Genomic DNA, 13905 nt, shown 5'->3' on the forward strand with positions numbered 1-13905 from the left:
GCTCTGATCTCCAGCATCTGCTGACCTCACTTTCTCTTTATCATAGAATTCCTTTGGGAGGACTTTGAATTGGTAGCCTGCCCCTGTGGAGTGGGCCCACACTAAAAGACCTCCTGTGGAATGTGGTCACACCAGCTCGCTACAGTGGATGAGCTGCTGCTCATGATGAAGTTTCCGACCACCTTCCCAAGGGTAGGACAAGCTTTAGATATGAGTAAGAAAGACATTCATTGATGTTGCATTGTTTCATTAAAGCTAGGAATAGCCACTTAGCTCTTTGAGCCTGTTCCACCATATGCTAAGATTACAGCTGATTTGTGCGTGACCCTCTCGAAACCTTTCATCCCTTTGCTTCTAAGATTCCTGAAACATTGTGCTCCTCTTCCAAGAAATGCCTAATGGAGAGGAAGATGCCCTTCATCTTCTCAGTGACCCTTGCCCTCAGTGAGATTCATGAATTCTACATGGATAAAGAATTGAAGTTGGCCATTCACGTCTCTCATTAGCTCAATACCATGCTGGGTGACACAGGAAGTTATCAGGAAGCTGCGGTTAATCATAGGACTCAGTAGTTAGCACACTGTCCTTTCACCTCTGGGACTTGTGTGCGAGGCAGACTGATGAATGCTCTCTGTTCTATCACCTGCTTTGAAACCTCAGCTCCTGCATCTACACAATCCTCCAGGGGAAGGGGCTCCTCTAATGTAGCAGTGGGAGCACATTCTCTGGTAACTCAGCCGTTCAACAAAGCAGCAGAGGTGGGGCAAAGGAAAAATTCACCAATCCATGCCACTCTTTAAATAAATCTGAAGTCAGCTCTGTTGTCTAACATTGTCCTTGTACTGAATATATCTGAAACAGTTTTGTACTATTATGTTGTCAGATACTCTTTGACAGATCTTTTAAAATAACACAATTATTTGTTTCCTCTATCAAATGGAAGAATGAATAAACTCTTAATAAACAGCTGCAGTGCCACAGCCACAAGCAATCAGAACTAAATTACAATAATGCACGACGTGGTGATGTAGCACATTGTATTAACCTCTCAAGCAGTCCTGTTTATATCTATCAGCCAGGGCTCCCTGATTGGACCAGATAAGCACCCCAATCAGGGAACTCATATTGTATGAGGTCCACCTGGCTGACCTCGTTACAATCACTCCAGTCTTGATAACGTTTAGATTACAGTTCAGTTTCTAGGTGTAATTCCTTGCAGGGACTCCTCCATTGCCTAACAAGTGGCTGATCCATAACCTATCCAATCCCAACTGAGCCCCAAACATTGGGCCAGACCTTTCCTCGAGCAATAAGAGTGTGACTGCTTGGGATTCCAAACCTGCCTCTGGTGGGAAACTAATTAACATCAAGATTATGATTGGGTTGGCATGGCAACAGGTTATCTGTTCAATAATGGGTAGCAACTCCAAGTTGGAGGGCCAATCGTGGCCTTCCCATCTCAGAGAAGTATATGGCTGCAGTATTGGTCAGTAACCGGGCCAACACCTCAATGGAAAGGTGGCTTCTTAGCCACTTCTTCAAAACATTAATGCAATAAGTGTCCAGGATCTCACAGAGGGTATGGGTCAGAGTTCCTTTATATGGTGCCCATTGGCTAAATGTCCTCCCCAGGGAGACTCTAGAGCACTGGCAGTCCAACCTGCTGCTGGGTGTCCACCTCTAGGCAACTGACCCTCAACCCCACAGCCATTGCATCAAGAAACTGGAGGCCATCAGGCAAATCATTAATCAGCCTCCATTGCCCACGTTTAGCCGAGCTCACGATAAGTTGAACTGTCTGTACATCTCCTGAGGTTGGACACCCTTCCCAATGCCCAAACCTGCATCAGTAACAATGATTAAATTAGATTAGATTACTTAGTGTGGAAACAGGCCCTTCGGCCCAACAAGTGCACACCGACCTGCCAAAGCACAACCCACCCAGACCCATTCCCCTACATTTAACCCTTCACCTAACACGATGGGCAATTCACCTAACCTGCACATTTTTGGACTGTGGGAGGAAACCAGAGCACCCAAAAGAAACCCATGCCGACACGGGGAGAATGTGCAAACTCCACACAGACAGTTGCCTGAGGTGGGAATTGAACCCGGGTCTCTGGCGCTGTGAGGCTGCAGTGCTAACCACTGTGCCACCGTGCCGCCTATTAGGAAATGGGTTAGATAGCTAGCAGCTCACCGGGGCTGACAACAATCAGACCCCTTCCACCTCAGTTCCCAATGTCAATGGGGCCTAAAAGTTCAATTCATGACCCGATGGAACTAACATTCAGTACAAGAAAGAAAGATCTTACACTTGCGGCCTCGTGATCGTCCAATGGGCTTTACCATTAATGAATTTTTCTCTGAGGTGTAGTCACTATTGTAATGTGGTAATTTACACAGAGGAAGTTGCCACAAATAGCATTGAGAAACTGAACCGGATAATCCATTTCAAGTCATTTTTGTTGAGGCCTAAATGTTTTGACGGAATATCAGGTAGAACTCCTCTGATCTCGCTTGAAGCAGTATCATGGGATCTTTCCAGCCCAGCTGAGAGGAAAGGACACAGCTATTTTCCTGTCAGGTACTCATTTCTTGTTGGTGTAACTGCTGTTAGAAATAAAATGCTCTTCAAAATAACTAGTATGATGTCATTTACAATTATCACCACCTCAATATTTGTTTGGCGGAGGTAATGACATTACAAGGAACTGAGTGTGAATTTTTCTGTCAAAGACATTAACATTGTCATCACCACTGACTGCATCTGCCAGTATTCACTTCTCAAACAATGACAATGCAGTTACAAGTCATTGGCATTTTCATATAGATAAGAGGATTCATAGTCTTTCTTTCCCTTTGAAATGTCACTGCTTTAATTGCTGCTCCTCTCTCGGCATCTCAGTGGGTGTCCATGTGATCTCAGCAATTCACCTGAGCTGTCATCTGCTTTACTTCTTTAATCCTAATCACTGACTCGTTCCCTGGCTCCTCTATTAGAAGCTGATCCCACTGTCGCTACACTCCAGTCCTCTGGAATTTCCTCCCTCAATCACTTTGCCTCGTCACCTTCCTTTTAATCTTCAAGCATCTCCGAGAATTCCTCCTCCACTCCCTTTGAGCAATTACTTCTCACTTGCTGCTCAGCTAGTATCTGTCTGTCGCAATGTGTTTTTGCTTGTCATCCATAGATAAAATCTGAGTTTTTTGGACTTTTGACGATATGCAAAATGTGTTATAATGCCACAATTAAACTGGTTCTCTAATCAAATATGATGTCTTTTAGACAGAATTGGAGGGTACACAGTTACCCCTGACATGGGCTGCCAAAGAAAGTGGTTGAGGCAGGTACAACAGCAGCATTTTAAAAACGTGTGAATAGGTCTAAGGATGGGAAGGGTTTAGAGGGATATGGACAAATGTGGGCAATTGGAACTAGCTGAATGGACACCATGGTCAGCATGGACCTGTTTGGGCTGAAGGGCCTGTTTCCATACTCTATTACTCTATGACTCTATGTGGATACCTCAAACCTACAGCATGGATTCCAAACTCAGAGATGGATCAAACTATTCCCCAGCCCCCTACTTGTCTCAATCACTGCAGTCCAAATGTTCCAAGATCCCAACAGAAACCCTCCATTTTGCTTACGTGGTTTGAGGTTTGATCGATGACAGCCACCGTAGATGCTGGAGAGGTTTCGCTCATGTCAAATGCCACCTGAACCTTTTCCTGTTGAAAAAGATTAAAACTATAGCATCTTCCATATTTAAGCATTTAAGTATCCTGTTTGCAGTTATGAAAATGTATCAAACCATGAAAAATCATTATTTATTTTTAATACCTGTACACATTGTTAGACATAAATGGCACATTGAATTTTAAAACCATCTACATTATATATGTTGGAGCCCCCCATGACTGAAACCAGCATAAGATAGCCAGAAGTGGATTTCAGTTCACTTAGAATAGCTAGTTTAGTGTAGTATTAAAGTGAACCACAAGTTAGGGCAATTGTAGCTTTGTAGACAGAATGTATCCAAGGTAACAAGATTCAGGCAGCACACAAAGGATCCTGTTGCAAGCCTGCAGAAGCAATAGTTTACACAGAGAGAGTTGGATAAGGACACCTGTTAGGATGCAGATACACGAATTTCATACCTAACTGATTTAAGGTCTGAGGTCCATCACAATAGATTTACTTTAGTTAAGATTTCCAGGTAATCATAGTTATTGATTTTGACCATTTATACCCATAACGTAAAAAGAAAACCATAATAAGCATTAAAGAGATTCCTCTAACAACCCTCTGGACAAGACAGCCTGAGGCAGTAAGACAGGGCCCATAAGACAGCATGAGGCAGTAAGAGAGTGAATTACCAGTGCAGATGTCAGTAGTATTGGAATGTGGTTATGTACAGCATGTATTGTGAGAGCCCCAAGGATAGATTAGATTACTTACAGTGTGGAAACAGGCCCTTCGGCCCAACAAGTCCACCGACCCGCCCAAGCGCACCCATTCCCCTACATTTACCCCTGCACCTAACACTATGGGCAATTTAGCGTGGCCTAACCTGCACATTTTTGGACTGTGGGAGGAAACCGGAGCACCCGGAGGAAACCCACGGGGAGAATGTGCAAACTCCACACAGTCAGTCGCCTGAGGCGGGAATTGAACCCGGGTCTCTGGCGCTGTGAGGCAGCAGTGCTAACTACTGTGCCACCGTGCCGCCCATATAAAGCAACCGCAAAGCTGTTTGCAATTTTCCGCGTGGGAGGCGAACACGATCGTGACAGCAGAGACACTTTGAAATATGCAGCACTTTCCCATACCACAGTTAATTCCCCAGGAAGCAAACCCATTTTTCTTTTGTTTTGAACATCAATACAGCGGGGATCGAAGCCGTATTTTAACAAGCTGCGGCGTTGGAGTTGATTAGCAGAAATGGCAGTGATGGGATTCGAACCCACGCCCCTTTCAAGACTGAAACCTGGATCCAGCGCCTTAGACCGAGAGACAAGGGTGTCTGGAAAACATCATGAGATCATGGAAGACCGATGGCTGTCCACCATCCAGTCACATGATTAATTGGAATGGGTGTGCATGCCATTAATTAATAATGTGGTTGGTCTGTACTTGTCAAAGGCGGGCTGAAAGCAAACGTATAAAAGCTTGTCTTTCCTCAGTCCATTGAAGAAGCTTCTGACCCCCAGAGGTGTAATTGCAATAAACTCTGTGAGGCTGGAGGTGGACTCCAGGTGTCGAGTAATTTATTTTGTCATTCTGCCCCAACACTTACCTGAAGGAGTACAGCTCCAAGAAGAAGCTTGACACCATTCTGGCAAAGCAGCCCACCTGATAGGTACCACACCCGTCACCTTCAATATTCTCTCCCTTCACCAGCAATGCACAGTCGCAGCAGTGTGTACCATCTACAAGATGCACTGAAGCAACTCACCAAGGCTCCTGTGACAGCAGCTTCCAAACCTGAGACCTCTACCACCTTGAAGGATAATGTGTTCTGACACAGGGTAAACTCTCCTTCTTAATTTAAAACCAGCAACATAGAAAAGATTTATCCCGTGCAGTAATCTGTAAAAATTTGAGCAGCCAAGAACTATGTAAAGTAAAAATTAACAACTTTATTTCTTAAAGTATAACAGAGAATAATTAACTAACAACTATTTACCATTCCTTACTCTAACCTATCCATTACCTTCTCTTCTATAATAATACTAATCCGATAAACTCCCAATTAAGATTTACAAAACCATACTTCTTGTGTGAAAACCAGCCAGCTTTTGTTCTTCTATTCGGATCTTCCTGTGTCTTCTTTTCTTTTTCTTAGGAATTTCTGCGTCACAGGTTACTGATCGAAAAGACACTTTTAAGAGAGATGTTTTTTCAAGCAGTCTGCTACATGTTAGGCTTGGCGGTTCTCCTCTCAACTGTTCAAGTTTGTTCCAGTCTTATACCCTGGAGCATTGGATCGCGCCATTGGCTTTTAAGATTGTCAATATTCTCAATTCAAATTTGATTGGAAATTGGTATTTTTTAATCAGGGTATAATTTAAACTGATTGGCCGATTTCAATTCTGTTTTGGCCTCCAGGAAACAAACTACTCGAGTAGTTCAACCCAGAGTTACATATATTGTTATCTTATTGAGAATACTTGGTGCTGTGTCGGGTAGTTCTGCTGCTGCTAACTCTCTTAAAGGTACACCCACATCTTCATAACAAATGGCAGCAAATGCGTGGAACATCATCAACTGCATGTTCTCTCCAAGACACACACCATCCTGATTTGAAACTACGTTGCTACCCTCACTATGATTTAATCAAAGTCCATGAACTCTCTCCCTCGCTGCATTGTGGTCGTACCTACAGCACATGGACTGCTACAGTTGAAGAAAAGAGCTCACAATCACTATCTCAAGGGCAATTAGAGATGGGCAATAAGTCCTGGCTCAGCCACAAACAATTGCATTCCGCAAAGGACTTTTTAAAAATTCTCACAACAATGAACACTTTTATAATTGCATCAAGTGAGTAAGCCATCTATGGACACATGGAGACAGCCAGAAATAGATATATTTTTATCTTAGCTGGCTTACAATTTGACACTATAATCACATTTACACAATACAAAGTTCAAGATTCCCAACAACCCTTTTAAAGAATTTACCTGCATGAGAGCCCATTACATTTTACCAAGTATTCATCGGTTTTTGTCCCATCAGGTGTACACCTGTGTCAATGATTCCCCCCTGCTCCAACTTGCTCTTAAACAGCCATTTCCAAGTTCCTATTGTTCCCTGCAGCCTTCTCGATTTCAGTAAATTAATGGCCCTCAGAACTTGATTTACGGCCCCCCCACGGTTCATGATTTTCCTCCCAAACTCTTTCCTCATATTAACCTTGCCATATTTATTCACCATATCAGTGTCAGAGACATCAGCTTAATCCATCTCCTATAAAGCATTCAAACAATTATCCAACTGAGTCATCATAATGCTCTGTACATAAGATAAAGAGCGTATTTTTGAGTAACAACTTACCATTCACCAGCCCAATTACTAATAGCTTGGCAAACACAAGCTCACAAAATATTTAACTCATCAATCTGTAAAGTCTCCAGGCTCCCACCACACATCTAAGCTTTCTTAACTAATTCCCCAGTTGTTAGCCTTTACCACTTATCCAGAATCCATTCGATATACTGATCACTCTTTCTACTAAACTGACATTGCCAACAACGGTTCCAAACTTGCTTTTTATAACTTTGATAGAAAGGAAAGTGAGGTTTTATGTTTATGTTATGTTTTTTATATTGTTATGATATTGTAAAGGGAAAGTCGCCACAGCCCCAGTGGACAACAGAGCTGCTCTCACATTCAGGAGAGATGACTGGTGATGGTTTAACCTCAGGGTCATCATGCCTGAGGTGAGGGGAGAGGTTGAGGAAGCAGGATCTTCAAAGTAACCTCAGCTGTTACGAGAATTGAACCTGCGCTGTTGGTATTGCTCTGAATTATAAACCATCTGTCCAGCTGGTGTGTTCACGCATGCAATCTCCTCTTTAGGATCAGAACTTCTCATAACATTCTGCTTCTTATCACTTTCAACCATTGAGAAACCTTGCAGTTACACTTGTTACCCATATCTTTGTCGTAGCAGAAGCAACAAAACCCAAGAATCAATGGCAACCCACAGCAGTCTTTGTAAGGCCTGAGGCTTCCATCAAATCTTACAAAGTTGATCAAGGTGAATCAAATTAAAACAGGTAGCTGTCCATGACCTCACCTCCTTGAACCTGTCCAGCTGAGATACAAAAGTGCGTTCATGGAAAAGCATCTGTAGTCGTTCGTGTACGTAATTGTGACACAGCTCTTCAAATGTGGCTGCTCTGTCACTATTTACATGGTGTGGATTCTGAAAGCCGGGTGTGTCCACCACCATGATTGATGTCAGGGACAACTGTTGTGAAGAAAGTGACCTGAGGATAATAGAGGCAGAAACAAGTGTCAATAATGTTGCTCTCCTTTGTGATCAAATGTCAAAGTTTAATTTACAGTCAGAGTTATATTTACAATGAGGCTTTATAGAATGAGTCAACATTGCCTAATTTGAGCACTTAAACAGGAGGAGGCCATTCAGCCCTCAGGCCCATCTATGAGATCAAGACTAACCTACCCCTTCATCCACCTGTTTTGGGTCTTTATCCTTTTATATCCCGGGCTAGCAAGATGGCTTCTGTGAGTCAAATGACTGCTCATGGCTGATTCACTTCAACCAGAATGGTTAAAAGGCTGGTGTGGTATCTAAAAATCTATCAAACTCAGCTTTAAGATTAACAATTGAGTGAAAATCTACTGTTTTTTTTGTATAAGTTGATTCTATACTACTACACTTTGCATGAAGAATGGTTTCCTAAACCACCTTCTCAATCATTCAATGTGGATGTTAAGATTATGACCCTTTTGTAGGGGACTTCCTACATAGTGGAAAAAAATAAATAACATTGGCCATCACAACCACTTAATTTGACTTCAACCTTCTTCACATCAGAAAGACAAACCATCAAGCAGGTAAGAGATTAACCGTATTATAAATATCTTTATCCATATCTATTTTTAATCTTTGTATTTCTATTTTTCATAATAATTTCATCATTTTAATTAATAACTTCCAGCAAACTTTGTGTAATAAATAACCTTCGATTTATTATTTAAATATAGATTTGTTGCTGCTTGTTTTTACAATGAAACATCCAAAATCAAAAAGAAGATAAAAAGAGTTGGACAAATTTGAAATACATAGGCTCCTCTGTGTACTTGCCCCATGATTTGTGACACTAACCCGATGGTAACATGCTCGTGAATTTACATTGCTCTCCTTCTGAGGTGACCACATTTCGTTGATAATAAAGGAATTTTGGTGTATATGAAACCTTATACCATTAGCAAGCATTAACTAAATTATTACAGCGCTTGATCATAATCACAAAGCCTGTAAATCATCATTGTTGCACCAGTTTTATGAGGACACAACAGTTTAGTGGTAATGTCACTGGATTAATAATCCAGAGAGCAGATCAATGCACTAGGGATGCAGGTTCAAATTTAAATGCAGTTCATTTACTAAGATGGAACATAAGACTAGTTTCAGTAATGGTGGACATGAAACTCTCATAAATTGTTTAACAGCCTATTTACTTCACTCCATCAATGAAGGCGATCTAGTATCCCTACCCAATCTGGCCTACATGCAATTCCAGACCCACAACGTTATTACATGTCACTCTGAGATGGCCATATTCGAGGACAATAAAGTATTGCCAGCAAGTGCTGACCTTCCTAGTGAAGCCAACACCTTATGGAAGAGAAAAGAAGTTCTTGCTCTGATTATTAATATCCAGCTACTTACCTGTTGATGAGCATGACGATAATGGCAAACAGTTCTTCATACAATCCAGCAGCCATTCCTTCCACACATTCCAGACCCGTCAAACGAGGACCTAAAGAGAAAAAATGAACACACTCTGGATATTTTATGCAACACAGTCAGCAACAGCATGGATGAGATTCAAGATCAAAGCAAAGATGAAAGGACCACTGCCCAGCCAACACTTCCACTTCCAGAATGTTTCCTCCCTTTATGAATCCAAACTATATCTTAGAACTTGTGGAAAGACAGGACCATTCCTGTTCCAAATGATACGTCCAAATAACTTCCCTTCAATGTATGTTGGACAAACAGGTCTACAATTCCCTGGTCACTCAGTTTATCAAACCGTAGAAAGTAGGAGCAGGAGTAGACTATTTGACTCTTCCAGCCTGTTCCACCATTCAGTGTGATCATGGTTGATCCTCTATCTCAATGTTATTTTCTTGTTTTCTCCCTTCACCCCTTAATACTTTCCACATTAAAAATTAAACTGTCTCTTTCTTTAATATATTCAATGACTTGACCTCCACAGTCTTCTGGGTAGAGAGTTCCACAGGTTCACTACTCCTTGAGAGAAGAAATGTTTCTTAATCTCAGTTTTAAAAATATTCCTTGTATGTTCTTTGCTGTATTGACCAGTTGGCACAAATATCAAGCAACTATTTTGTGTTATTTCACTGTTAATGACAATAAACAGTGTAGTGCAGTCATCCTGCCAGAGGAGGCAGTCACAAGTTGAGTGGAATAATGTGGTCTGGATGGCTGAGTACATTCAGGCAGTAAGAGCCTGCAGTTACAAACATAGATGGCACAAAATATACAACACAGAAATAGGCCATTTGGCTCAACCAATCCATTCTGGTATTTATTCTTCACTCAGAGCCTGTTCCTATCTTTTCTCATCTAAATCTATCATCATATCTTTCCTTCCTGCATCTCTCATGTACTTGCCAGGACTCCCTGAAATGCATGTGTACTGTTTGTTTCAACCTGAGGTAGTGAGTTCAACCACTCTTTAGGTAATGACATTTCTTCTGGATTCCCTATTGGATTTCTTGTTGGCTCCAATAGCCTTTCGTGATGCTGTTCTCCAGAATAGGAGCCATTCTCTTTGTATCCACTCTATCAAAACCTTTCAGAACATTAAAGAGCTATGCTGTCAGGCTTGGGTCTCTAAAAAGGGATGGGTGACAAATATTGGAGCTTTCCTTGTGACAGACAGAGACACAGAGGCAGAGGGGACCATATTATTGCCATGCTCTGTGCCATGCAGACCGTATCTCCCTGTTTCCTCATTGCTGAGTTCCTAACCTCAGTCATGCTCTGGAGGAAGTTCCCAAATAGCTATCTGTAACAGTTAGGGATCACCTTTTGAGCTGACCAGCGCAACACCCTCTCTTCCCCACCCTACAACCGCTCCCTCCAACCCCCCCTGGTCGGCACAGATGTTTGCCAGCTCAACAATGGTGGCAAACCTGTGCCCATTGGAATTTTCATGTACCAATGACAGGGGATGCAGAAGGGAAAGGCCATTCCCATGACTTGTGATCATTGCTTCCATCCATTCCACAGGGACCCCAACTTACCCATAAATCCCTGCCCTCGCCCTGAGCTATTTAATCCTTTTTAACTCCCGGTATGTGCCTCCATAAACATACAAGATCCTGAGTGCAGCTTGACAGTTCAATGTGGAGAAGATGGTTCCACTGACTGTGGGGGTGGTGGGAGCTTGAATTAGGGGACTTACTTATAGAATAACAGGACTCTCATTTAGAACGGAAGTGTGAAGGAATTTATTAGCACAAAGGGCAGTGAATGGAATTTTCTATCCCAGACAGTTGGGCAGGCGAGATCACTGAAAGAAGAGGTAGATAGAGTATTGAACCATTAAAAAGTTGAGGGTTATGAGGAGCCTACACAAAAGAGGAGCTGAGGCCTGAGGCAGATCAATCATTATCTGATAGAATGGCAGAGAAGGGGCTGAATGGGCTAGCCTTCTTCCTCTTTGTTATGGTTCTATATTCATTTGTTAAGCAGTGCTCACACCTGCCTCAGCAACTCCCACTTCTCCCGGGGGCAGGATGTTGTTGCTAAAACACTACAACTACATGAGAAACCAACATTGTCCTTAATGAGAACAAGAGAATAGCAGCGAGAGTAAACCATCCAGCCGCTGTGCCTGTTCCACCAATCAGTGAGATCAACGCCGCTTTGCCTTTGGCCTGAACCCCACCTTCCTATCTTCTTACCTTCATCCTTCGACCCTCAGTCAGAACTCGGCCTAGCTCAGCCTCAAATATATTCAATGCCGCAGCATTGCTCCGCTGATGTCTGTGGAAGAGACTGAAAAACACTAATCACTCTCCGATTCCACAGGTCTGTCTTGAATGGGAGACCTCAGATTCTGAACCTGTGCCCTGGCTCTAGGTTCCCACGGGAGAGAAACATCCGACTGGATTCCACCCTGTCAAGCTCCCTGATATGTCACAATAAGATCAACTTTCCCACTTCTAAACTGCAATGAATATAGACCCAAACTGCTCAATGTTATCTCAGGAGACAATCCCTCCACCTCAGTGAGTCTTCCCTGAACTGAAGATTCCTCCTTAAGTAATATTCAGGGTTGCTGTAAGAAGGTAATTGCAAAGATGGTCAATTAGGAGACGACCTTCAGTAATATAGTTCCCACCAAGTGCGAGTGTGGGACCCCTGTCTAATTCACTGGGGTGTTGAAGCTCAGAGGAAAGTTCAGTCCAAAAGTGACTGGAAATCTAACTGCAAATTCTCCAGAGAGATAACCAAGCTTTTTCGCCTTCAACCAGAGCTGTATAGTGTGAAGCTGAAGATCGTGAACAGATTGAGAACAGAGGAATCAAAGAGAAGAGAAAAGCAGCCTTGAACTCTGGCAGTCACTTCCCAGAAATCCCTAAGGTTTAACATACACCCCTTCTCTTTGCATAACCAATAGATCACTTCTAAAGCCAATGGTATTGGAAAGAGGGGTGCTCTTGCATTGGATAGAGATGGCTGGCGGTGGTTTATACTAAGGGTCACCATGTCTTAGGCAAAGAGATAGGTCAATGCAGAGAGTCCTTGGTGGTAACCTCAGCTGGTGTGGGAATTGAACCCACACTGTTGATGTCGCTCTGCATTACAAACCAGTCAACTGAGCTAACCAACTAGAAAGAGATCTAGATTAGAGTCCCTACAGCATGGAAACAGGGCCTTCGGCTCATCAAGTCCACACTGACCCTCTGAAGAGTAACCCACCAGACTCAATCCCCCTCCCCTGTATTTACCCCTGACTAATGCATATAACATTATGGGCAACTTAGCATGGCCAATTCACCTGACTTGCACATCTTTGGACTGTGGGGGGAAACCGGAGCACCCGGAGGAAACCCACACAGACACGGGGAGAATGTGCAAACACCACACAGACAGTCGCCTGAGTCGGGAATCGAACCCAGGTCTCTGGCCCTGGTGCTAACCACCAAGCCACCATGCCACCACTAGGATCCTAGAAAAATATGCACAGATGAATCTATGTAGTTAACTTCCAGCACAGACTGCTTCCCTTGGTGGAAGAAAAGTTCTTTCTACATTGTATAAGTGTAATGATTGGAATAAGATCAGCCAGGTGAACCTCCTAGAATATGAGTTTCCTGATTGGGGCTGTTAACCTCGTCCCATCAGGAAGCCCTGGCTGACAGATATAAACAGGAGTATCAGCATTCTGCTCACTGTAGGAGCTGGCTCTGAGCTGGTTGTATCATGTACCATGCATATGTAAATAAAGAGGGACCCGGTGATACTGGCCTTTATGGATTTATTTCAACAAGGTCGAGGAAAACACGAATTAAGGGGCGGCACGGTGGCACAGTGGTTAGCACCGCTGCCTCACAGCGCCAGGGACCTGGGTTCAATTCCCGCCTCAGGCGACTGACTGTGTGGAGTTTGCATGTTCTCCCCGTGTCTGCATGGGTTTCCTCCGGGTGCTCCGGTTTCCTCCCACAGTCCAAAGATGTGCAGGTCAGGTGAATTGGCCATGCTAAATTGCCCGTAATGTTAGGTAAGGGGTATGGGTGGGTTGTCGCTTCGGCGGGTCGGTGTGGACTTGTTGGGCCGAAGGGCCTGTTTCCACACTGTAAATAATCTAAACCATTACATGGTAAAGTGCAGAGTGTTATTAATGGATGCACCAACTGGATGCTGGGCTTCAGATTTCAGTTTATAGTGCAGCCCATGAAAATGATATGTCAAAACTGGCCACAACCATCCAACAGACAGCTGTCAGAATGTTATTCTCATTGAATAAACTGGGAAAAGAGAGGAAACTTGTGCATTTACATAGTACCGGTCATGAGAATGGGGCATCCCACACCACTTTATAACCAGTGAGGTTTAGTTACGGGTTGTAGTACAAGAAACAGGGCAGCCATTATGCACACAG

At 43.1% G+C, this 13905-nt stretch overlaps 1 protein-coding gene across 6 annotated transcripts in view; it reads right to left on the reverse strand.

Moving 5' to 3' along the window:
- LOC132827048 (unconventional myosin-XVIIIb-like) overlaps positions 1–13905 on the reverse strand; it is a 350661-nt gene that overhangs the window by 196977 nt on the left and 139779 nt on the right. For all 6 annotated transcript variants that reach the window (XM_060843476.1, XM_060843475.1, XM_060843474.1 and 3 more), the window contains 3 exons: positions 9432–9522; positions 7809–8001; positions 3655–3735 (listed from right to left, as the gene is read on the reverse strand). In XM_060843476.1, coding sequence (XP_060699459.1) covers positions 3655–3735; positions 7809–8001; positions 9432–9522 — 365 coding nt within the window. The remainder of the gene's footprint in view (positions 1–3654; positions 3736–7808; positions 8002–9431; positions 9523–13905) is intronic.

This window comes from Hemiscyllium ocellatum, chromosome 24 (assembly GCF_020745735.1).
Source record: "Hemiscyllium ocellatum isolate sHemOce1 chromosome 24, sHemOce1.pat.X.cur, whole genome shotgun sequence".
In the NCBI taxonomy this organism is placed as follows: Eukaryota; Metazoa; Chordata; class Chondrichthyes; order Orectolobiformes; family Hemiscylliidae; genus Hemiscyllium; species Hemiscyllium ocellatum.